We start from the raw sequence: 21557 nt of genomic DNA on the forward strand, positions 1-21557 counted from the left end.
TTCAATTTGGCTGGGCTAGTTGCAATGAACAGACTTGAATAAAATTGTCGAATGAAAAAAAGCGTTTCATTTAGCGCACACTTTTTTCTAGATATCCAGGTGATTTTTAAAAACGAGGCACCGTAAATATCTTAGAAAATAAACAAAAAATTAGAAAATCCTGAGACAGGTTAATTTTTATTTTCAGGGGAACCTTTTAATATAGTTTTGAAAATTGTAACACCAACTCCCTCTAAAATACAAACAACTCCTTTGAAATTTTAGATGACATGACACCCTTTACCTGCCCTTTATAATACTTCAAATGAAAGGTATTTTGACCAGAAATTCGGCTGAGTGATTTTTTTTGGGTTTCAATATTTTTTATAAAGTTACATGGTGCTCAATTACTTGATAATCAAAAATGGTTTCTAGGTCTTTACGAAAAAATTTGACGTGGTAGGGTGTCATTTGCAAAAAAATCATTTTTTAATAACTCAAAGTCTAAAAAAATCGAAAAATTTTTTTCTTTGAAAATAGTCATATTTTTAAATTAGTTGATGTTACTAATTGGTTTTCGTAAGGTCTATAGTTTAGGCACAAAACGCTTGGTTCCATACTTTTGCCCAACGCTGTGTGTTTACAATAGATATTCGGCCGAAGCCTCTAGGCATGTAGTCGTAATAACCGATCCGTCCTTATTAGCAGTTTAATAAAAAAGACCGAAAAAGTTGTTTTCCTTAATTTGCTTCATCCGTCTGTTTACTATTTTATGAGACAAATTTGTGAAAGCCCCTGTTACCCATATAAGCTGAAATTTTGCATACTATACACGCAATCTCCGTGTCTTTACAACAATATTTATAGTGTAATTAATAATTTCTGAAATTATTGTTATAGACAATTTATTAGCAATATTTTGGGTCTTAGTTGAAATACGATGTTTAAACCAACGCCGTTTGTTAAATAATAATTTAAGTATGCGTGATTTCAAAAAATCACCGTAAGGTGACTATAACATGGGCACTTCAGTGCCAGTTATTTCACTTTTAACAGAATTACCACAGAAAGTATCATTTGAACACAAAAACAAAAAAAAAAACATTGGTAATTTAGTAATAGTATTTTTTGTCGTTTATTTATGATGCTACAAGTCAATTTTCCCCTGTGTTTAATCCAACTGACAGAGCAATGCCACACTCCTCTTAATCCAATGCGCCGGTTTCACACTTGTTTCCATCAAGATCGGCAGCACATAATTCGTTGAGTGCCCCGTTGTCGACAACACCCCTCTCCTCTCTGAAGTTTTATAAACCGGACACCTATACCTTCCTCTCTCTTTATAGTCCTTATCTTTGATCGGTTTAATCCAAATCAAGGGCATATTATCATGCAACACCTTTGGCAGCAACTCATCAATTTGTCCTCTGGCACGATCCCATCTCGCCCCATCAGTAAACAACCCATAAATATACGCCCCATCTTTTGGTGCTCTATCTCCACGATCTTTTTGCAAAATCTCAAAATCAAACGTAAGCTTATCAATCGGAATTGTATACTTCCTTGCGTAATTCTGCTTAACACCGGTTAGAAACGCCTGAGTGAAGAAAAACCCAGAAATCCAATAGTCATCCGGTTTACCACGCTTGAACCAAGTTTCGAGAAACTCAATCCTTGACAAAAAATCGGCCACGTAATGGGGCAAGTTTTTGAGGCTTGGATACGAACTGCTCGCCCAGTTTGAAGGGATTCGAGCGATTAGCAGAGAAGAGGCGAAGGATTCAAGGGAAGGGGTCATTGAAACCAGTCCTTGTATCGCTTTCTGCATGTTGATTAGAGAGTTGCGGATGGTGGAAAGCAGTCGGTTGAAACGATCCATTTCTTGCACCAACACAGTGTTCATTGATTCCGAATACTGGACGGGGTAACGACGAATTGCTTCTTCCTGATCGAACGGTTTTGGTAATTTGGATAAGATATCGGAACACAACATCATGATGTACTTGTCGGTTTCACCAACACCACCAGTTTGAATTTCACCGTAAGCTTTAAGGACGGAATTTAACAAGCGTTGCGAGTTTTGCATATCGCGCGTTATTCCAGCATTTGTGTTAAGTCCAAACACTTGCGGAGGGTGCACATGTGGTAAATTTTGGATGTGGGTGACAAAATCTTGATAGTCGATTTTAATCGGAAGGCCATAACAATCCGCCGCGTCACTAAAGAGATAATTGTTCGAAGTTGCGACTCGAGGATTGAGAAAATCCTCAAGAATTGTAGTAATCAATCGACGATCCCAATCATCTGTGACACGACCTCCGTAATTACACTCTCCAATCAGGTACGATAATGCTTCATACGGATTTTCACTCTCATTGATGAACATTTGCAATTGTTGGACACTGATATCAAAATCCGAATCGTTAAAACCGTACGGAATATTCCAACCAAGTGGGCCAAAAGTTCGGCGTTCTTGCACAACGGCGTGAAAAAACGCAATGCCATACAACAGTTTGACAAACATCTCGTAATTCCCGGGACAACCGTTGTAAAAATCTTGGTTCTTCACCGGATCGTTAACGTAAGATTTCAACAAGTTGTCTTTCAAACCAGTCGGTGGTTCGTTGGTGATTTTCACTCCTTTCTGGAGTATTGACACTGGGAACTTATCAGACGGGTAACTCGTTAGCCACAACCTGAAGTTATCATTAGTGTTATTATAATCCATATCTTCGAAGATTTTTTCAAGACTTGGCATCCAAGACGTGGCCAAGTGACAATTTTGCAGACACACCCATAATCCTTCGTCTTGACCTTGCTGGATCAAAGCTGCGGCACGTGGCCCCTGACCTTGCCCCAAAGAAATTGATTGAAACTTCTCCGTATATTTCTTCTCTTCTGCGAATTTCACTAGCGCGGACATTGGATCAGTCCCGGGTGACAATATAAAAATCAACGGACACAAATTGTAAGACTCATTGTACGAAATGGAAATGTTAAACTGAGGCGGCGTGATATACTTCACCCCCATCTCCTTTGCAATATAATCAGTGGCACCCACTATCAACTTATCGGACCGCAGAATGCGAATCACAATCAACTTTCGAAACGTGTTAAGTTTGTCGTGCCAAGGCCCTGGCAATCTTTCCTTCTCCGGTTCGTAGCTATCGTAAATCCTCTTCCAGTCGCGACTCGCTTGAACGAAAGAATCGCGAAAATTGTGAAACGCCGGTAATTCATCCACTCGACATATCTCGTCCCACGCCTGGTTTGGTAACCAATTGACGGGGTTTGGGACCGGATTTTCAACATTAACACCACCCGTCAAAAGAAACATGAACTCCTTCTCATCGAGCGCTTTGCGAAAAATCAGTATCTTGGAGCAAAGCAAGAAGGAAAACAATAACTTATCCTTCTCGAAGAGGGAACGTGTGATATTGGAGTAGAGATCAAACGTGAAGGCTGTTATTAAATTGGTGCAACGTTTCTCCACACTTTTACATTTCTCGGCTCGTTGGATTGAACCAATGTATAAGTTTATAAACCAGTCGAGGGAGTATTGATACATTGGGTCAACGTTCCCCAAGTCACAAATGCAATAGTAGAGAACGGCGGAATGTTCGGCTACCCCTTGGTACAAAACGCGAAACTCCTCGATTGTCTTTTCAATTTCCAAAGACTTGCTCTGTTTCTCGCGAATTGTGATGGACAACAATTTTGATTCGTCTAGAATTTGGATCGCGGATTCATCCTCAAGGATATCCCCTTTACATTCCGAAAGCGTTCGCAAAATGTTCAACTCGACGTTGTCTAGCGCAGCCTTGTTTTCCGCTTTTTGCACAATCAGTTCTTCTTTGAGTCGCTGCAATTCGGGTTTTTCCACTGCGACCACAATCCCCAGTAACTGGTCTTGGAGCCCTTCGAGAGTTAGGGCAAAGTTGATAATTGTCACACGATTGAAAACTTCGGGTAAATAGTGTGGGTTCCTCAAGGGTGATGCAAGATACAATCTAAAGTTTCGATTGTAAGGGATTACGTTTTCCCCCATACTGATCACCTCGAACCCAGCTTGTTTGAACACTTTTTTGTACAGGAGAGGATCAATTGGTGCTTCCAAAACCTCCCCAATGCTTTCGATCAGGACGGGATATCCGTTCTGGACGCAATTTTCGATTTTTTTCATATAGTCGGAGTGGGAGAATTTAACAACGTAGAGCGAATTCTTCTTCTCCATTTTTTTGATCCAGTTACTGGCCTGGTATTGGGGATCAATGAAAAGGGACCATTTCCGCGAATTGTCCGCTATTATGCCATTTTCAGTCGAGAAACTATCGCGTGGTAGCCCACTGATGTACCAGTTTTGTACCTTAACATCCGAACCCAAAACAAACAGGAAATCAAACGTGTCGGAACATGGAATCTTCAACTCTTTGACGATTTTGTGCCAGTCGGCTACAGTTTTTTGGCGGTAGAACGCAGTCAAGGGTGATAAATACGCCATAATGCCACTGGAAATCAAAATATCGCCAGCCAATGAATCGTGTTGTTCTTGAAGTGAATTGGCTGCAGCTGTCCACCTGGTTTTCTCACCACCAAGTCCACCGATCAATTTTTGGGCCCGTATTAATTTATTTTTGCACAAGTCCACATCGGCTTGAAGTTCGCCTTGTTTCTGGACGGCTTCGCCCAACTGTTCGTTCAAAATCGCCAATTTCTCTTCCAACTGTTTGACTTGTTCGCGCTTCGCCCGTAGTATTTCCATAGTGGCAGCGAACTCGCGTTCCGCCTTATCCAGCTTTTCTTTTTTAGGTGCAACAATTTTATTGACCTCGTCGTACTTATCAATGGCTATAATCCACTTACAGAGACCTTCGGCAGCACTCGATGCCTTCGCCACAACTGCTGGTTTAAAATCCTTGTGGGGGAGAAACTCTCTACGTATTTTAACCATAATTTCGGGCTTGATGTGGTCCTTGTCGTAGTCTTTGAGACTTTGGAGGAAGTTCATATCGCCCAAAACTTTCACACTCGGACCCCAAAAATCCAAGTTCATTCGACCAGTCGAAGGGTCACGAATACGTGCCGGCTTAACATCTTTCATTATGCAAACAGCAGCCATCACAAGTTTGATTGCAGCTGGTGGGTTTTTCATTGATTTGACCAAAGTGATATCGGCTGGTTTGAGTGTGTCCAAGGCACGTATCGCGTCCTCAAGAATTGGTATAGCTTCGGCCAAATCAGCTTCACACTCACGTTTCAAGGCCGAAGCCATTGCAGCTTGAATATTTGCAACTTTCTCGTCCTTTTTCACCAACTCGGAAGCTTTCTCCACCTCAATAGTCTCACTTTCGATTTGTTTCATCATATCAATCGCCTTTTGGTTCATTTCTTCAAGTTGTGGTTGCAAGTTCGCCAGGTTTTTTTGCATTTCGGCGATTTGTTCCGCCGCGAAGAGTAGTTTCTTCAAACCACCAATGTAACGTTTCTGAGTTGTTAAAATCTCCAACTGTTTCGCATTAGTCAGGATTGTGAACGATTTGATCAACTCGAGATACGAAGCTGAGGTGATGTAAGTTTTGCGACCTGATACTTTATAAAATTCATCGGAAACAAGCCTTGCCTCGACGTGGAAATACTTGCACGCGATCACAGCTTGGTTCTTCACCTCCTGGGGGATGTTAACATCCGACATCCATTTAAACGCAACTTCTTCTAAGGCATTTTCGGGCCAATCGTCAAACCAATCAATCGTACAACAATTAATCAAGGACGGGTAAAGCCTCAAACGATTGCGGAAGGTTGAACCAACCGGACTGAAGCACAAAATAATGTGTAACTTCTCGCGGCAACGTTTCGTAAAGAAATAAAAGATTTGAAGGGCGGAAATATCCAAGTTTCGGTTCCCTCCTTGCGCCGCCAGACGCACCATATCCAAAATTTCTTGTCGTTCATCGATTTGATAAATGTTCGGGACTTCGCCCGAATTTAACAAACAATCAATGTCTTGCAAGAACGATTCTTCCTTGATTTGACCTTCGGAAATCAGGAAGACACAATGGCGACCGCGTCCACCTCCTTCCTTTAAGATTTTCTTAATATCGTCACGCCATTCGTTCAAACCGTAGTTATTAGTGATTTCAGGTTGGTACAAGTGTTGACTATAAATTTCACTTGCTAGTCGGGTTAAGGACTGACGACCGGAACCACTGATACCAACCAATAAGCAACTACCGCAAGCCATTGACAAGACACGACAAATTTTGGACAAGTGTTCGAGGGCATAGTCGAATAACACAACATCCATTTTTGTCTTGTGAGTTGAATTGTACTCATCCAAGCACAGTTGGCACACATCGGCAAATTGCTTGATATTGATCGTTTCCTCATACCTTCGTTCATCGTCGTTTGAATCCTGGTCAAAGTAAGTCCCAAACATCAGTTTCTTCAAGGAATTGAGTGTCAAAACCCCGTCAGAGTCTTTCGGTAGATTATCAAAGATTGTATCAAAATGTTCCTTGAAATGGTCACGCACTACTAGTTTTAACTTCGCAAACAACCAATTCTTGTCGGTTTCTTCTACCAAACGGTCGTAGAAAACCCTTAACACTTCGTGAACCCAAATTTTCGCAAAAATAACCTTACTTTCCACACACTCTTTACGTAGCATGGCGCAACCTTGAATCAAACGTGAGAAATCACGCAGATTGAACACGTAGTGACTCTTCGACGGTGTAGGTCTTAGATTATCCATCGCTGATTTGTACATGTCTAAACTAGCACCAACTGTTTGTACAGCTAAGCTAATTACATCGCTCGGAAAACCGTTATTTTTCCACCCCAAATGTAGGATGTTGGTATAGATTTTGGCCATCGTTTCTTCCGAAAACTCATTAATCGAGAATATGCTGAAATGGCGCAAAAAACGAGGATAGATTTCTTGGCGGCTACCACCAACCAGACCCATGGCAGCGAGGAAAATAACGTTGTGTAAATAAATCGGTTCGGTGGTTTTAAGGTCGTACCAGTTCTTGTGATCAATGTATTGGCGGAGTAACTCGATGGGCGGTTGTGCACCGTATGTTTCCTTATAAGGCATGTTGATATCGTCAATGAAGAGAACACAGGTTTTGCCTTTAGGGGCTCCATAATGTGAACGCCTCAATTTGTTTAGCTTGGAAATGATCAAATTTTGGGTTTGATTCGCTGTGATTTTCACGGTGAATGTGATAAACGAAGGTAGGTACAGTTCCTTGTCCAATTGATTCATTAGCAGATCTTGGATATAGAAACTTTTGCCAGTCCCTGTTGGCCCAACCAATAAAACTGGAAGGTTATTTTTGATGTGAAGGTCGACCAAAGCCATATAACGTGCGGTATCAACTGTTGGAACCATTGCTTGTAAAATATTTGCGCACTCTTCGACTCGTTCGTTACGTACCACTTCCGGCCAGTACTTCCAAGTACCTTTCATTCGAAAATAATAGGAATAGTCGTAAAGTAACCCTTCGATTGGTATATTCAACTCAAGTTTTTCCATCGAAGCTGGATATGGACATTCCTCAATTTGATTCCGCCACAACTGCTTGTAAAACGTGTCAAATTTGATCTTTGAGTCTGAATCAAGGACACAACCAAGTCCCCATAAACCGGCCTGAATCAATGCTGCCTGCATCCAGATTAGTAAATTTTTTGTGTCTTCCGTCTCGGATAAAGCCTTGTTTAGAGTCATTTCAAATAGTTGCATCATGTTTTTCACCAAGTTGATGTTTCCAATGTTGCAGTATTGCACACATTGTTTTCGAATGAAATAAAGACATGGGGGTACAATCCATTTGAAGATATCGATGATTAGAGTTTTAAATTCATCGTGGCACCAGTCAGGGTTACAATTTACAATCCATGATTCCATGAAGGGTTCCCAGCCGAGTGTTACAGCTTCCATGTAAATCATTCCACAGCGAGATACCTGAAATTGGGGTTTAAACGTTCAATTAAGGAAGTTGAATTTTACTTAATTCCAACACTGTTCATTTAACTGATTCATTTTTTCCTTTTTTATCTGCTACGAGCAAGTTTATTTTTCAAAATTATATTTTTTTTGAAAATTATATTTTTCAAAAGTCAATTATACCAAACAAATGAAAGAATCTTCGTTTTGTGTTATTTTAGATCTTTCTTGGGCTAGAAACATATTCAGATCGACAGTTTTTCTGTTAGCAAAACCAAAAAACTGTTGTTATAGGTCTAAAATTTTACATTATTAAAAAAAATTGTGGGATTCAAAAAAATTTGAAGGTGAATTCCTGAATAAATCACAGAATCATCACCATGAGTTCTCAACTTTGTCACTTTAGCATTTTGCTGGATATCGAGTCAATACAAAAGATTTTGACAAAACAAATCTTGAGAATTGTCATCTTAGCAAGTCTAAGTCACATTTTTTAACAATTTTGGAGTCATCAAATCAAAAATTGTAACTGTAACAATTAGAACCTAAGTTTTGAGCTAGAAACGTTCTTAGATCGAAAGATCTGTATCATACTACTGCAAAAATTTAGTCACTTTAGATCATTATAATCAACAAAAGTTCGATTTTCAGTTAAAAAATAAACTAAATAGATAAATAAAATGCGATAAATAATTTTAAACAATTAAGCCCAATTTTAAGTCAGAAAAGTATTCAAATCAATAAATGTTCTGAAGCAAACTATTTTAGCCTGTTCTGAGCAATTTAGTTTGTTTTTCCAGCCAAAAAAAAACCCGACTAAATAGAGAGGTCTAAGCGATTTAAATTAATTTAGAATCAGAAACATCATCAAACTAGACAGTCGTCATTGCATATTTGAATTGCACTATTTTAGCCTATTCCGAACTATCTCGCTCATTTTAGTCAGATATTGACGAAAGTAAATTAGTTTTATCATGGTAAGTAAGAAAGTTTTCGTATCAGTCTTCTCCAAACGGTTTAACACCTTTTTGAGTTAAACTTCTTTAGATTTACAAACTTTCTCAAAACTAATCCAATTTTTTTTGTAAAAGTACTATAGATACACTACTTTAGCATTTTCTGAGCGATTTATAATGGTTTTAAGTCAGAAAATCTCTTAGAGCAACAGATTATAGAGATTCTAATTTTGTATCTAAATATTTCTCCAGAAGTTTTCTTTTTTACGTTCTATTTTATTTTTACTACTTTACATTTATTTCTATTTCACGTAAATCCTTTTCTAGAATTTTTTGCTAGCTACTTTTTTAACCATTAACTTTGTTTTTGCATTTTTGCTCTTTGCTTCATTTACTTTTCAAAATTTTTATATATTTTTTCCCGATTTAGATTGCTTCTTACGTTTAGTTTTAGTTTCTCTTTTTATATTTTATATTCTATTTTATAGCGTTCTTCAAATGTTTCTTTAGCTTTTCTATAGTTTTTTTGTTTTTTTTTTTCAGTTTTTTATAAACTTATATCGGATGTTTTATAATGGTTATTTATTTAACGAGCTTGAGTAAAAATCAGAGGTTTTATTTCATGAGTGGATAATCAAACCACGAGTGAAAACGAGTGGTTTATCATGCACGAGTTGAAACAAATGAACGGTGTTGGGGATTGCAGCTTCGTGGTCATGAATTAAAGGCACTGTTCTACTTTTCTCTACTGGCTAAATATGCATTTCTAATACGATACAAGAATTGCTGTTACGGAATCTTTATTCGTACTACCCGTTCAGCCCCTTGTAAGGGCTGGCTTTGGTAAGGGCCAACTCTCAATCTAGGGTGGGGGGCAGGTAGAACTTACAATGTAAATATAACAAACGGATTTACACGAAAACGAGTTGAATAAAACATTTTATTCCTCAAATTAGACTCAAAAGGCTTAAAATTGCTTTAAATTTGTTAAAAGTAATCTGACATTTCGTATTAAGAAATGCCAAACAGTTGTCAAAACTGCCTTACATAGGAGAAAAAAGGGAAATTGTGAGAGTGTCGAGGAATAAACTCTTTTTTATCTTTCTTTACATACTTTTTCAGACGTCTTTTCTGTAATTTGTTTGTTTTTTTGTAATTTGTTGTTTAAATGTTGTTTAAATCTTTCCCCACATATTTTTTAGATCTCTTTTATGTTCGGTTCTGGTATATTTTCTCATTTTTTTAAGATTCCTTTGTAAACTAATTTTTTTATTATGTATAAACTCTTCCTTAAATCCTTCATATTAAATCCTTCATATTCTTTTCAGAAAATTAGATTATTTACTTTTCTGAATTTTTATAAAATATTCTCTAAATTTATCTATAATTTATTTTAGATTCTTCTCTTGATGTTTTGTATCTCCTTTTCTAAATTTTTATCTAAATCCTTCTGAAAATTTCAGTTCAGTTCCAGTTTTTCTATTCTGTATAATCTTCTCTAATTTTTGCTTTGTATTTTCCTTTAGGCATAGACCATTCTTTCAGATTTTTTCCTAAAGTTTCTTTTAGATTTGTCAGTTGAACAAAATTTAAATTTATTACTCGTAATAAAATTATTACTCGTAATAAATTTAAAAGTATTTCGGAATTCTATAACTTTTATGTGTAAGTTACCTATGAAAGCTATGATTTCTTAAATTCAACATTATTTACGCTAAATCTTGCTGGAAAATTAATAACCTAGATGCAAGTTATTTACTTCTCAGGCAATTTAATTGGTTTTTGGTTTAGAAACTCACTGAAACTCACTTAAACTCACATAATTATAAAGTTGCGTTAATGAGAAGTTGCATCAAAATTTACCACGAATTCAAATAAATTTGAATGAATCGGTTTTTTTTTCAAATTTCAGACCATAGATAATTTTCTCTACAATGAAATCTGTAAATTGTGAACGGACAGTCAAAATCCACGATTGTCCCTCAACAGCATTTTATATGTATTTATTTTTTTTTAACCAGTGAAACGAAAAAAGTCGTTCGCGTTGTTATATAGAACTATTTACATTTTCTACTCACAGTCGCTGGTGAAGCTTGCTCCAAATCCATGACTTCAAAAATCAACGACATGGTACTCGACAAGGTCATAACTTCCCCACTCATCAAACAAAGTTTCTTATTATCATCCAACACACTGTTCATATTTTCAATCCAGACGGCATCAACAGGTCCATCAAAAATAATCCATTTCCTGTCAGGACTCGAATCATGGGCATAATTCCGAAAACAAGTCGCAACAACACCATCCGACCATTCGTACGAAATCGGATCAAACTGACCATAGAGTTGTCCCATTGTAATCGCTTTTGGATTCAAAATCGTATATTGAACGTTTGATTCGCCCAACCCTTGACTATTGATCAATGTTAAAGTATCGGCCAAAATTTTCAAAGTTGAAGTTTTCCCAGCGAAAGGCTCCCCAACAATCATAAAACCCCACCTAACGATCATCATTTCGTACGTTTGGATGATCTTTAAAATGAAGGAACTTTTCGGTTGGAGATTGCGTTTCTGGCAACTGATATTCATCGCATTTGTTAACATTTTGTAATCAGCTTCGGGGAGTACAACCCCTGGGAACAAATCAGAGATAATACCTTCGAAAAGTGGAAGGTCTTGATTAAGAAATTTGGGTAAATTAACATCAAGTATCGCCCTCAAGAGCAAAATATCCTCATGTTCGTCTGGGAAATTTCGTTTGTTGTTCCCAGCTGCCGAAAGCACGGATTTGACGGCTCTCATACCATAATCGTAGTGGTTTTGGGACGATAGTTGTTCCGAACATAGCCGATAAGTCGTGACGATCTTGACTGAAAGGTTCCGAGCGTCGATAAAACCATACGAATACAAGGAAATTTCACCAATCATTGCATAGTCTGGTACCATCATTGCAACCGTTCGAAACAGAACTTTTAAATTGTCTGGTAGTTCGGTTCGGCCGGCATAGCCAGGATTCATGGTGATGCAAACATAACAAGCTGGATTTAGGGATATTTCGGTTCCCTCGAAAATAAATTTCGATGCATTAGCACGAACTGCCATGATTATGGAGAGGATTTGTTGGGCAACCACTGATAAAACCTCAATATCAATTCGGTTGAATTCGTCGAAGCATGCCCAAGCACCACACGATGCCAAACCTGTTGAAATGTATGTATTTTAGTTATTTTTGATCAATTTCTATTTATTTTTATTGTTTTGGTTGATTGGAAGAATTAAAATCGTCTATTGTAGCGCGTGTTATTAGCTTTTTTTTTTCATAAAAAACCCTACTAACAGAACGAAAAAATATTTATTTGAACGTAGGACCCTCGATTTTGTTGCGAGATCGGCTAATTTAAGGACAGGGTTGTAGTTTTATTAAATTTGGCGATAATTCCAAATCTAGTTTATTATCATATGAGTAATTTTATTAATCGTTACAAATTAAAATCGACCATATTTTTATAATATGACCAAAACAAAGCATCGTACAACAAAAATAAAAACAGATTAGTCTTTAAGCAATTTTAAGTTAAATAAGCAAATTTATGCAATAAATTTTTGATCATTGAATTTTTTATTAGCTGATAGGTAACTAAGTAAAGATTTTCAACAAGTATTCAGATTATTTTCCCAGAAATTTACTACACGTTTTTCAAATGTAATTTAGAATAGTCAACTGTATTTCAGAAAATTATTTGTAGTACGATTAATCTTTTCTAAATTACATTTGATACTTTTAAAAATTAATCTGATACACTCTGAACTCCATTCAGAAGTACAATTAAAAAAGGTATAGTTAAAGTGCCCACTGATCGTTTTTTACAAATAAATGCCAATTTTATTACTTCAGGTTTTGAGAAACTTTTAGAAACTTTAAATGGGCATTACTATTACCCTGGATTTAAAGCTTTTAATTGTTATTTATGGAACAAGTCCGCTAAAACTATTTTGTCGAAGTGTTGCATTCAAACTTTTTTGGTACTATTAGCTGTTTCAAAACTATAAAAACTATAAATAAGGTTGATAAAAATGTAAAATAGTTATTAATGATTAGATCTCTCATTGAAACTTTAAATTACATTAGTTATTATTTTTCTGAAGTGCATGAATAAATTATTACAGCTAATTTTGAGAGAAAATGCGAAATTGGCGTTTTTATAGTTTTGAAACAGCTAATAGCTCTCTAAAACAACAAAATTGTAAAATTCTTTACATTTCCAATTCACTCTCATCACTAGTGCAGTCGAGCGATAGAGTGATTTATTGAAACAATAATTATTGTTTTGTCAAATAATAAATAAATTAGAGTTCGCAAAGTGTTGCTGTGTCGACTTTAAGTACTTGACATTTTGCGGAGTCAAAGCAGTTCCCAAAGTAACCATTTTAGGGAGCGTCTATCAAAAAAAAATTTTTTACATTAAATTATGTATGTAGAATTACGTATTTTATATCTCTGTTCCTGCACTTTAAAAGCATAAAAATCTCCGGAATGTATAGTCCCGAAAACAATTTTGTTGTGGCTTTTTTAATATTTAAATTTAATTATTTTAGATTTTTAGATTTCAAATTCATATAGAAATTACGATTCTGAATATTATAAACAGTTGTCAACATTTCTTTAAATGTAAATAATTTCTTTTGAGTTGAAGAAAGAGAATTTTAAGGCTTGAAGCTCAAAATCGATAAATTTTTGAAATGTACAAGCTAAACAAATTTTCGGAAACAATTCTTTTTTGAAAAAATCTTTGAGTTTTAGAATCGAAGAAACTATAGATGTGGAATTTCTTAACGTTACATTATGTGCACATTATTCATACGAAAGGTATGAATCCAACTTCTTCGAATATTAATTTAAATTTTAAACTTAAAACTCAATTAGAAATAATTTTTCTCTCACTAGTTTATTCCTCTTTCTATTAACATTTTCTCTTTATTGTAGTCCTTCACATAAACACACGCAAAGGTTTTATAATTTCATAAAAAATTCTGTCGTAAAATAGACAGTTACATTTTTTTTATTCCTTTTCGTATATTTCGGTTTTAAACAAATTCTATTTCCATTTTTTTTCTACCCATTTTTTTCTAATATATTTCAATTTTGATATTGTTCCATTCCAATTCTATATACTTTATTTCCTCTACAAATATGGTTACTATTTATTTAGATTTTACTGTCGTCATATACTCTTCTTTCTCATTTTTACTGAGGTACTGTATTCTCTATTCCCCTTGTATTCACTGTTTATATACATTTGCTTCTGTGTTTTTTAATTTTTTATTTCCTTATTCTATTTGTATTTTATTCTCGTTGTATTCCCTCCATTCTTAGCTTCCTTCCTTCCTTCCATTCCCTCCTTCCGCTCTGAAAATTTTTAATAAAAAGTGAACAGTCCTTAATATCGTTTATTCCTTTTCAGTTCCAATTCAAAGCAGATTTCATTTCCTTTTCATTTTTACTTATATTGGTGCTGTTCCATTTTAATACTTGTTTTATTTCTATTCTTTCTGTTAATGTCATTATTCTTGTTGTGGTTTCTTCCTACTCTATTTCCGTTCTTGTATTCTTTAATATTTGATTTATATTCTACTTTTGTTATAGATGTATTCTATTCTTTTGATTATCTTGAAAACACGCGATGATTTTTCTTATTTTTATGTTTAATATTTATTGTAAAAAAATTTGGTTTTCCGTTTCCACACCACTTTTTTCTACTCATATTTTATTTCAAATGTATTTATCTTAATTGGTTCAAGAATTATCTTAATTCTTATTATTATTGAATTTCGTTCCATTTCTCTTCTGTTACTCTTTTATTTATTATTATATTCTAGTGAACTGACACATTTTTCTTCTTCTATTTAACAACAATTAAACAATCTTGTGGGAATGTACGTCAAATAAATGTCAAAGAAAAACGAATCCGGTTGCAACGTTTCAAACTATAAGACTTTCAAATCTGTTGCCAACAGACTCAGTATTTCTGGATCAGTTTATACATACTTCTTTTCTGTTTTATTTCGCTCTTATTTTATTCCTGTTTATCGAGTTTTATAACGAAACACAAAAGTTTTTGTATTGTATTAGCTATTTCTGACAAAAATGGATAATTTCTAGAGAAATATTACCATCTATCGCAAGTTAAAAAACGAAGTTCAAGTGTCACTTATTATCTTATTAATTATTTTTTTGACTTTCAACTTGTTATTGACCAACCTTGTCGAAAATGTTAATGATACATTTAATTGGAAAAACTATTACCTATTGATTTTTATTTTTTTATGTGTATAGATCTTGGGAACATATAAATTTTAAAATGTACAACTCATAGGAATTTTGAATTGTATTATGGTAGGTGTTTCGAGAATTTTACTGTTAAATATTTCGTTAGTGAAAACTGATTCGCTAAGCGATAAAGACTTTAAATGATATAGACATTCATAATATTTGAATTAAGTTGTGAAATCTTTAAATTTGTAAAGCCTCCATATGTCTCAATATGTAGATCTCATATTACAGAAACTTTAAATTTGTTAAATGTTGGATTATGTCTGTTGAATTGCAAATTGTATGATTTAAAATCTGAATTCTTGTTTGACGTAAAATTGTCTGGGGATTCAATCATTCATCGTTTTTTTAACGATTCGTAGTTTTTACAGATATTTGGAAACAATGGTGGATTTTAAATTGTCCAATCTACCAAAAAAAATAATAAATAAACAAAAATTGATCTAAAATTACCCCTTTTTAATTGAGCACAATTTTGTGGCAATCGAATTGTTTTAAAAAGAGTGCTCGAAATCGATGTTAGTTAGTTAATGGAAGAGCAGCAAACCAACAAACCTTTGAAAAACTTCCCCATAGCTTTATAGTCCAACCCATCTGAACAGTTAAACACCACACACTGCACAGCTATTGCCTTGGCCAAATCCTTGGTAGTTTCAGTTTTCCCAGTCCCCGCCGGTCCTTCAGGAGCTCCATTTAAGTGCAAATGATATGCTCCGATTAACGTTCGATAACACCGATCAGTCAAAGGAGTGATCACAAGACGATCAGTATTTCCCAAATATTCATACGCATACCGAACTGTGGCATTAATCAATCGGACGTAAGACTCGTCGTCTTCAAGGTAGTACCTCATTTGCGACAACCACTTAAACTCCTTATCATCCTTGACACGTTTTTCGTGAAGTTCGTGAACAACATCTTTCGCATGAACATCAATCACAATCAGGGCTTTGATTGTGATCCGCGATAAGTTTGTGAGAGTTGGATCACGAATCAACCCAACTATTTCCTGGAGTTGTTTCTTGAGTTGCTCAGAAAACGACTCAATCGACATGTCTTCGACCCGATTCAACGCTTTATGAACATGCGCAGTCCAGTGCATTTGTGACACGGCTAAGACCACCTGACCTGGCCATTTCTGGACCCATTTAGTTCGCGGTGTTACAAAATAATTCTTCCAACTTTTGATTATTTGCTCACGAACTGACTTAACCATCTGGTCTTCGACCAAAATCAACCACTTTTCGACGCTACCACCAAATTCCTTCGTTTTGATCATTTCGACAAAGTCGATTTGTTCCCCTTCTTGACTGTACATGGCATGGATTTGCAATTGTTCGTCGAAATTTAACCGATTGATCGCTTCAAAACACTTCTTCAAGTGGGGTTGCACCCGGAGTGGGTCCTTCGTTTCGGATAAAATCTCCAACATCTCGTCGTTGGATAGGAAGAAGAAACGTGGGAAAAATAATCGTTTGCGTTCCAAATACGAAACTACGCCATCGTTAATTTTCTCCAAAAGCTCGATACAATGAACCATTGCTTCCAAAACACCCATCGCACCAGCGGTTTCCGTGACTCGAGGGTCCCTCAAGACCATGTCCATGTAACGCTTGTACGTATCGTTCACTTCTTTGAAAAGTAGGCCTTCTTCAGGCATTTGGCTCACAATGTCTTTGGACGAGAAAATCGGCAGCAAGTACAACCATTGTGATTGCACCTTCCCCCACTCTTCAATCGTACTGTTGATTCGAGTCAACTTCTCGTAAAAGCTCTTAACCTCGGTTTCGTAAGGTCTCACAAAGACTGATCCTCGCATCGTCAAAGTCTTCAAAATGTGGTCGTCTAGCACAACTTGAATATCATCCAACTGAGTCAAGATATGGATCCCCGTATCCTTGTAAATTCCAGTCTTGAAACAAATATCAACCCACTCCGCCTGCATTTTATTCAGATTTTTCAACAGTTCGCGTTCTTTGGTGGCACTAGAACTGATAATTTCGTACTTGTCAATATCAGCTTCAAGCCCCATCATCATAAGCTTTCGCAGAGAAGTTCCAGCATTTGGAGTCATGTCGAAACCTGCAACTTCGGACATCTCCTTCCAGTGTCGCTTCAACAAAGCATCGTTACACATAATCTTCATCATGGTTAACGCAGGTCGAAAGTCCTTCAAATTCTGGATTGCTTTCGCGGTGAGTTTTAGCGGAGCGGGCCAGTTCACGAGCTCAGGATCATCAACAATTCCATCAAAACGCAGCGAAATATTCTCAGCTTGTGCTTGGCGCAACTTAATCCGATAGGTTTTTTGTATTTTGAGCAACTCCTTCTGGAACTCCTCAATTTGGGCTTCGGTCTCCTCGGCATCGAGAAACTCAAACTGGCCGTCGAACCAAACTCCAATTTTGCGTTCCAAGTTTAGGCAAAGCTTCAACAAGTGGTAAAACGGGAACAGAAAGTTTGCCACTTCTTCGTATTTGTTGAAAGTCGTAACCCCGAACCCCAAACTTGTCTCTTCCTTGTTGGACCAGATTATTTTGGTTCGGACGTCTCGCATCACTTCGAGAAATGGGGCCATTTGACGTACGTATTGTCTCACATTGATTACATCGTCCATTTCGTTCAGAATCACAAGTTTGGGTTCCAGTTCAGTGAGCGCGAAAACAATTTCTTCTTTCGTTTTCTGGAGCTTTTCCTCCGCTTCGAATTTGAATTGTTCGTACATGGTGGAGTTGTGTTCAAGGACTGGTTCGATCAAGGTCAACCAGTTGACAGTGTCGGAGTTCAAGTCCATGTGGTCGCGTGTGATTTCACCAAAGTCGATCAGTTTCACCAAATTGTGTAGCATCATTTGGATGCGATCTCTTAGTTCTTTGAGTTGAACTGTCTTGACCCAAATCATGTGTTTACCTTGGGCGATGAGTTCTTCGGTATTGGCTGGAATTTCAAGTGCCTTTTCTTGAATGTCTTGAAAACATTGACAAATTGCTTCGTCTTCTCGTCTATGTTCCAGACTGATTTTGGCGTGGGTATCATCAATGATTTGTTGAAGGGAAGCTTTCAAATTATCAACGTATTCCGACAAGATGAGTTGACCAATGCCAAAATATTCATTGGTTAGGTTAGTCATTGCTTTTTTGATGTAGCTTTTGTAGTAAGCAATTTGGTTGAAACCTTTGGTGAAAGTCATTTCTTCTTCGTCGCCAAAATCAGCATACACATCACCAAATTCAGACTCAACGTAATCAAGATATGCAAAAATGGGTTCATACATCTTGGCTATATTGCTGGCCATTTGGTCAACACATGAATCAATAAAATCTTCAGTTACATTAAGATACATAATTTTCTCTTCCAAATCTTCATTCTTTGCCGATTCAAGCACGGGAAATTTTTCACCAGTTGCAACAAGTTCGTTGAAAAATCGTCTGTATAGCCCAATCACTTCTTCCATTGTTGGTTTCAAGGAAAGTCCTTCTTGTCCAAAAATTAAAGTGAGTTTGAGGTACGGAATCAAGTCTTCGTCCCCTGTTACTCTAGTGATATATTTCATGGTTTCGATGATTGTTTGACTTAAGTGGACCGAAAAAAGCCCAGTGCAAGCTGGCAAATGATCACGACCTTTGCTTTTGTCTTTCTGTACCAAATTGAAGAGTCTTGTGTACAAATCTTTGAACAAGGTTTTAGCTTCTTTGGTGTAATTGTGGAAAATATCGTTCAACACTGCGATATCAATCGGTTCGTTGTTTTTAGCCCCAAAATCGAAAATCTTGTCCGGTAGAAACGTGACACATTCGTTGAGAATTGCGCGGATTAGGGGATGATTTAGTTTCCACTTCTTTAACATTTTACTTCTGTTGGTCAAAAAAACATCGTAGCGTTTCGATTTTCCCAAAAATTTGAACGACTCAAGCTTTATGTGTCCATCAGTGTGATCCAAAGGTTTCGTTTTTAAATTAACACTCACTCCATGGATTGTTTCAATAAATTCGTCTCTTGCTTCGTGTAAAATCGTCTCAACTACTTGAGGAAACACGTTTTGGAGGCCTCCGATTTGAACTCGTCTCATTATTTCGCGTGAGACAAACATCAGTTTTATTGTTTTGGGGCCCGCTTCTGCAAATGCCCGGATATCAAAGTGTGACGTGTTTTTTTGGGGTACTTCAGGGTATAGTTCTTTCAGTTTCGTCTTGTGTTCTTTCTTTTTCGTTTCTTTTGATATTTTGCATTTGTATTCACGTAAATAACTACGCTTTTTTGAGGAGATATTGAAACGTTCTAGCAAATCTTCGGATAGTGTCGTGGTTATTATTTCTTCTAAAATTGGGATGTTTTGAGTTTTGGGTTGCATTTTTCGACATCTTCGAAAAATTTCTTTGTATTTATTGTCCATTTGAAGGGTTTATCAAATTATTTTTTGTTTTAAAAGAAGGATTATCACTTGTCTCCTAAAATGTCAGTTTGGTGACTGACAACTGTTTGACACATGTTAAAAAAACAATAAATTGGTTTATTGGTTCAGGTATGGTTAAGGTAAAATCCAAAACCTAGGCATGAACTACGGACTAAAGATGAAGCAAAATAATTCTCAAACTGTGACAATAAATAGAAAATCTATAATGTTTTGTTTAAAAGAAGCTAAAAAGAAATAATTTCACATACTTAAGTTCAATAATAATAATATTAAATTTATGGAACTTTTTCGGCAAAACTGAAACAGATCAAATTTTGCTTCTTAACAAGAAAAATTGTCTGATAAATCGATTTAATTTTTTCCAATCAACTAAAAATGAATGCAAAAAATTGAGAATGGTCAAAAACGACCTGTGGCTATTTTTGAGCAAAATTCTGCGGTGGTAATCGAGTCTATCGAAAGTAAACACATAATAGCGCGTATTCTGTAATGAAACCGTTAAAATTTAAAGGCTGCTATTACTATAGCAATAACCAATAAAATTCCAAGATTTGCGATTTTAACCAGTGTTAAATTTTAACAACCCGTTACCAAAGTTTCAGAATACGCGCTAATTACAGTAAAATATAATCAGGTAAGTACAAGACCCTAACTAAAAAATTTCAAATATATTTTCATGCTTTCTTTTGTTTGTATTTGGTAGTTTTTAAATTCGAAGCCTTTTTGTATTATTTAGACAGACCTGTCACTGATGACAGTATTCACAATTTTAATTTAGCGGCACATTAGGTCTAAATTTTATTGGAGACTTGATGAACAACCACTTCTGGAACAGGCTGTATTTATCAAACTACAGTAAAACTCGGTTATAACAAACAATCAAGTTATTTAGTTATAACTTATAACCAAGCGAACGTCGTCTTTATGGAACAGTTTTCTAATGAAATTAATTCTAAAGTTTGCAATAAATACATGTAATAAAGCATGCATTTTTAACCTTATTTATTAAAAAATATATAAAAAATTGTATACATAAGACGTTATGGCAATTAATATATTTATTTCAGATAATATTTGTATAGTCATGAACAAAAAGAATGACATTCTTATCCACCGGGCCGGATACAAGAGCTTAACTAAAATCTTTTAGCTTATAAATTTCTACAAACAGGTTTTTCAACTAACTATCTAGCTAGTTTAGAAACTAGCCAAATTTATACAAATCATTTATTTATCTTAACATTTTGCTGTTTTCGAAATATATATGATTTTTGGATGCACCCTCCACTTAAAAAATCGATAGTTTATATTTTTAAATACATATTTTGAAATTGTAGGTATTTGGGCATTAGTTACGAAGAAAAAGCTTAGACCTTTTAAATTTCAAAAAAAAAACAGGTAACAAACCCTAAAATTTTAATACATATATTTTTAATAATTTAATACGTTTAGAAAATTTCAACTACTCAAACTCATTTTTTTTTCAAATAAATGTCCTTATTTTGTCTTTACTGAATTAAAAGAACATTTAATTTTGCATTTATTCTGGATTAATATTTATTTATTATACGAGCTGGTAAAATTTGTGTTTAACTGCATAACACATTTTTTTGCCTCTTACAAAAATTTTATAAATATCTATCCAAGCTACAATATACAAAGCGACCAAAAGATTTTTATATCCGAGTTAACTATAGGGTTTATGGTCGACTTTTTTTCTTTTCAAAACAAGAAATATGGCTTTATTTGAAACCAAAAAGTGTCAATAAATCGAAGTAAACAGTTTTATCTGGAAACTTTGTTTTGTTGTTTGTTTATATTCAGGGCCGAGCTAAGCCGATGTGCAATGTGGGCGGCCACTTAGAGGGGCGGCCGCCGACCTGTCACCTTTCGCAAAATCAAAATTGAAATAAAAAAAATATAAAAATAA

At 35.6% G+C, this 21557-nt stretch overlaps 1 protein-coding gene across 1 annotated transcript; it reads right to left on the reverse strand.

Annotated features, from left to right (window-relative positions):
* Positions 1-1090: 1090 nt before the first annotated feature.
* On the reverse strand, positions 1091-19769 carry Dhc62B (Dynein heavy chain at 62B). Its single transcript, XM_964991.4, has 3 exons — positions 15769-19769; positions 10962-12082; positions 1091-7945 (listed from the first exon to the last, which is right to left on the reverse strand). The coding sequence occupies exons 1-3, from the start codon at positions 19604-19606 to the stop codon at positions 1151-1153; spliced, it is 11754 nt and encodes a 3917-aa protein (XP_970084.2). The 5' UTR covers positions 19607-19769; the 3' UTR covers positions 1091-1150.
* Between the last annotated feature and the right edge of the window lie 1788 nt (positions 19770-21557).

This window comes from Tribolium castaneum, chromosome 2 (genome assembly GCF_031307605.1).
Source record: "Tribolium castaneum strain GA2 chromosome 2, icTriCast1.1, whole genome shotgun sequence".
NCBI classification, from domain to species: Eukaryota; Metazoa; Arthropoda; class Insecta; order Coleoptera; family Tenebrionidae; genus Tribolium; species Tribolium castaneum.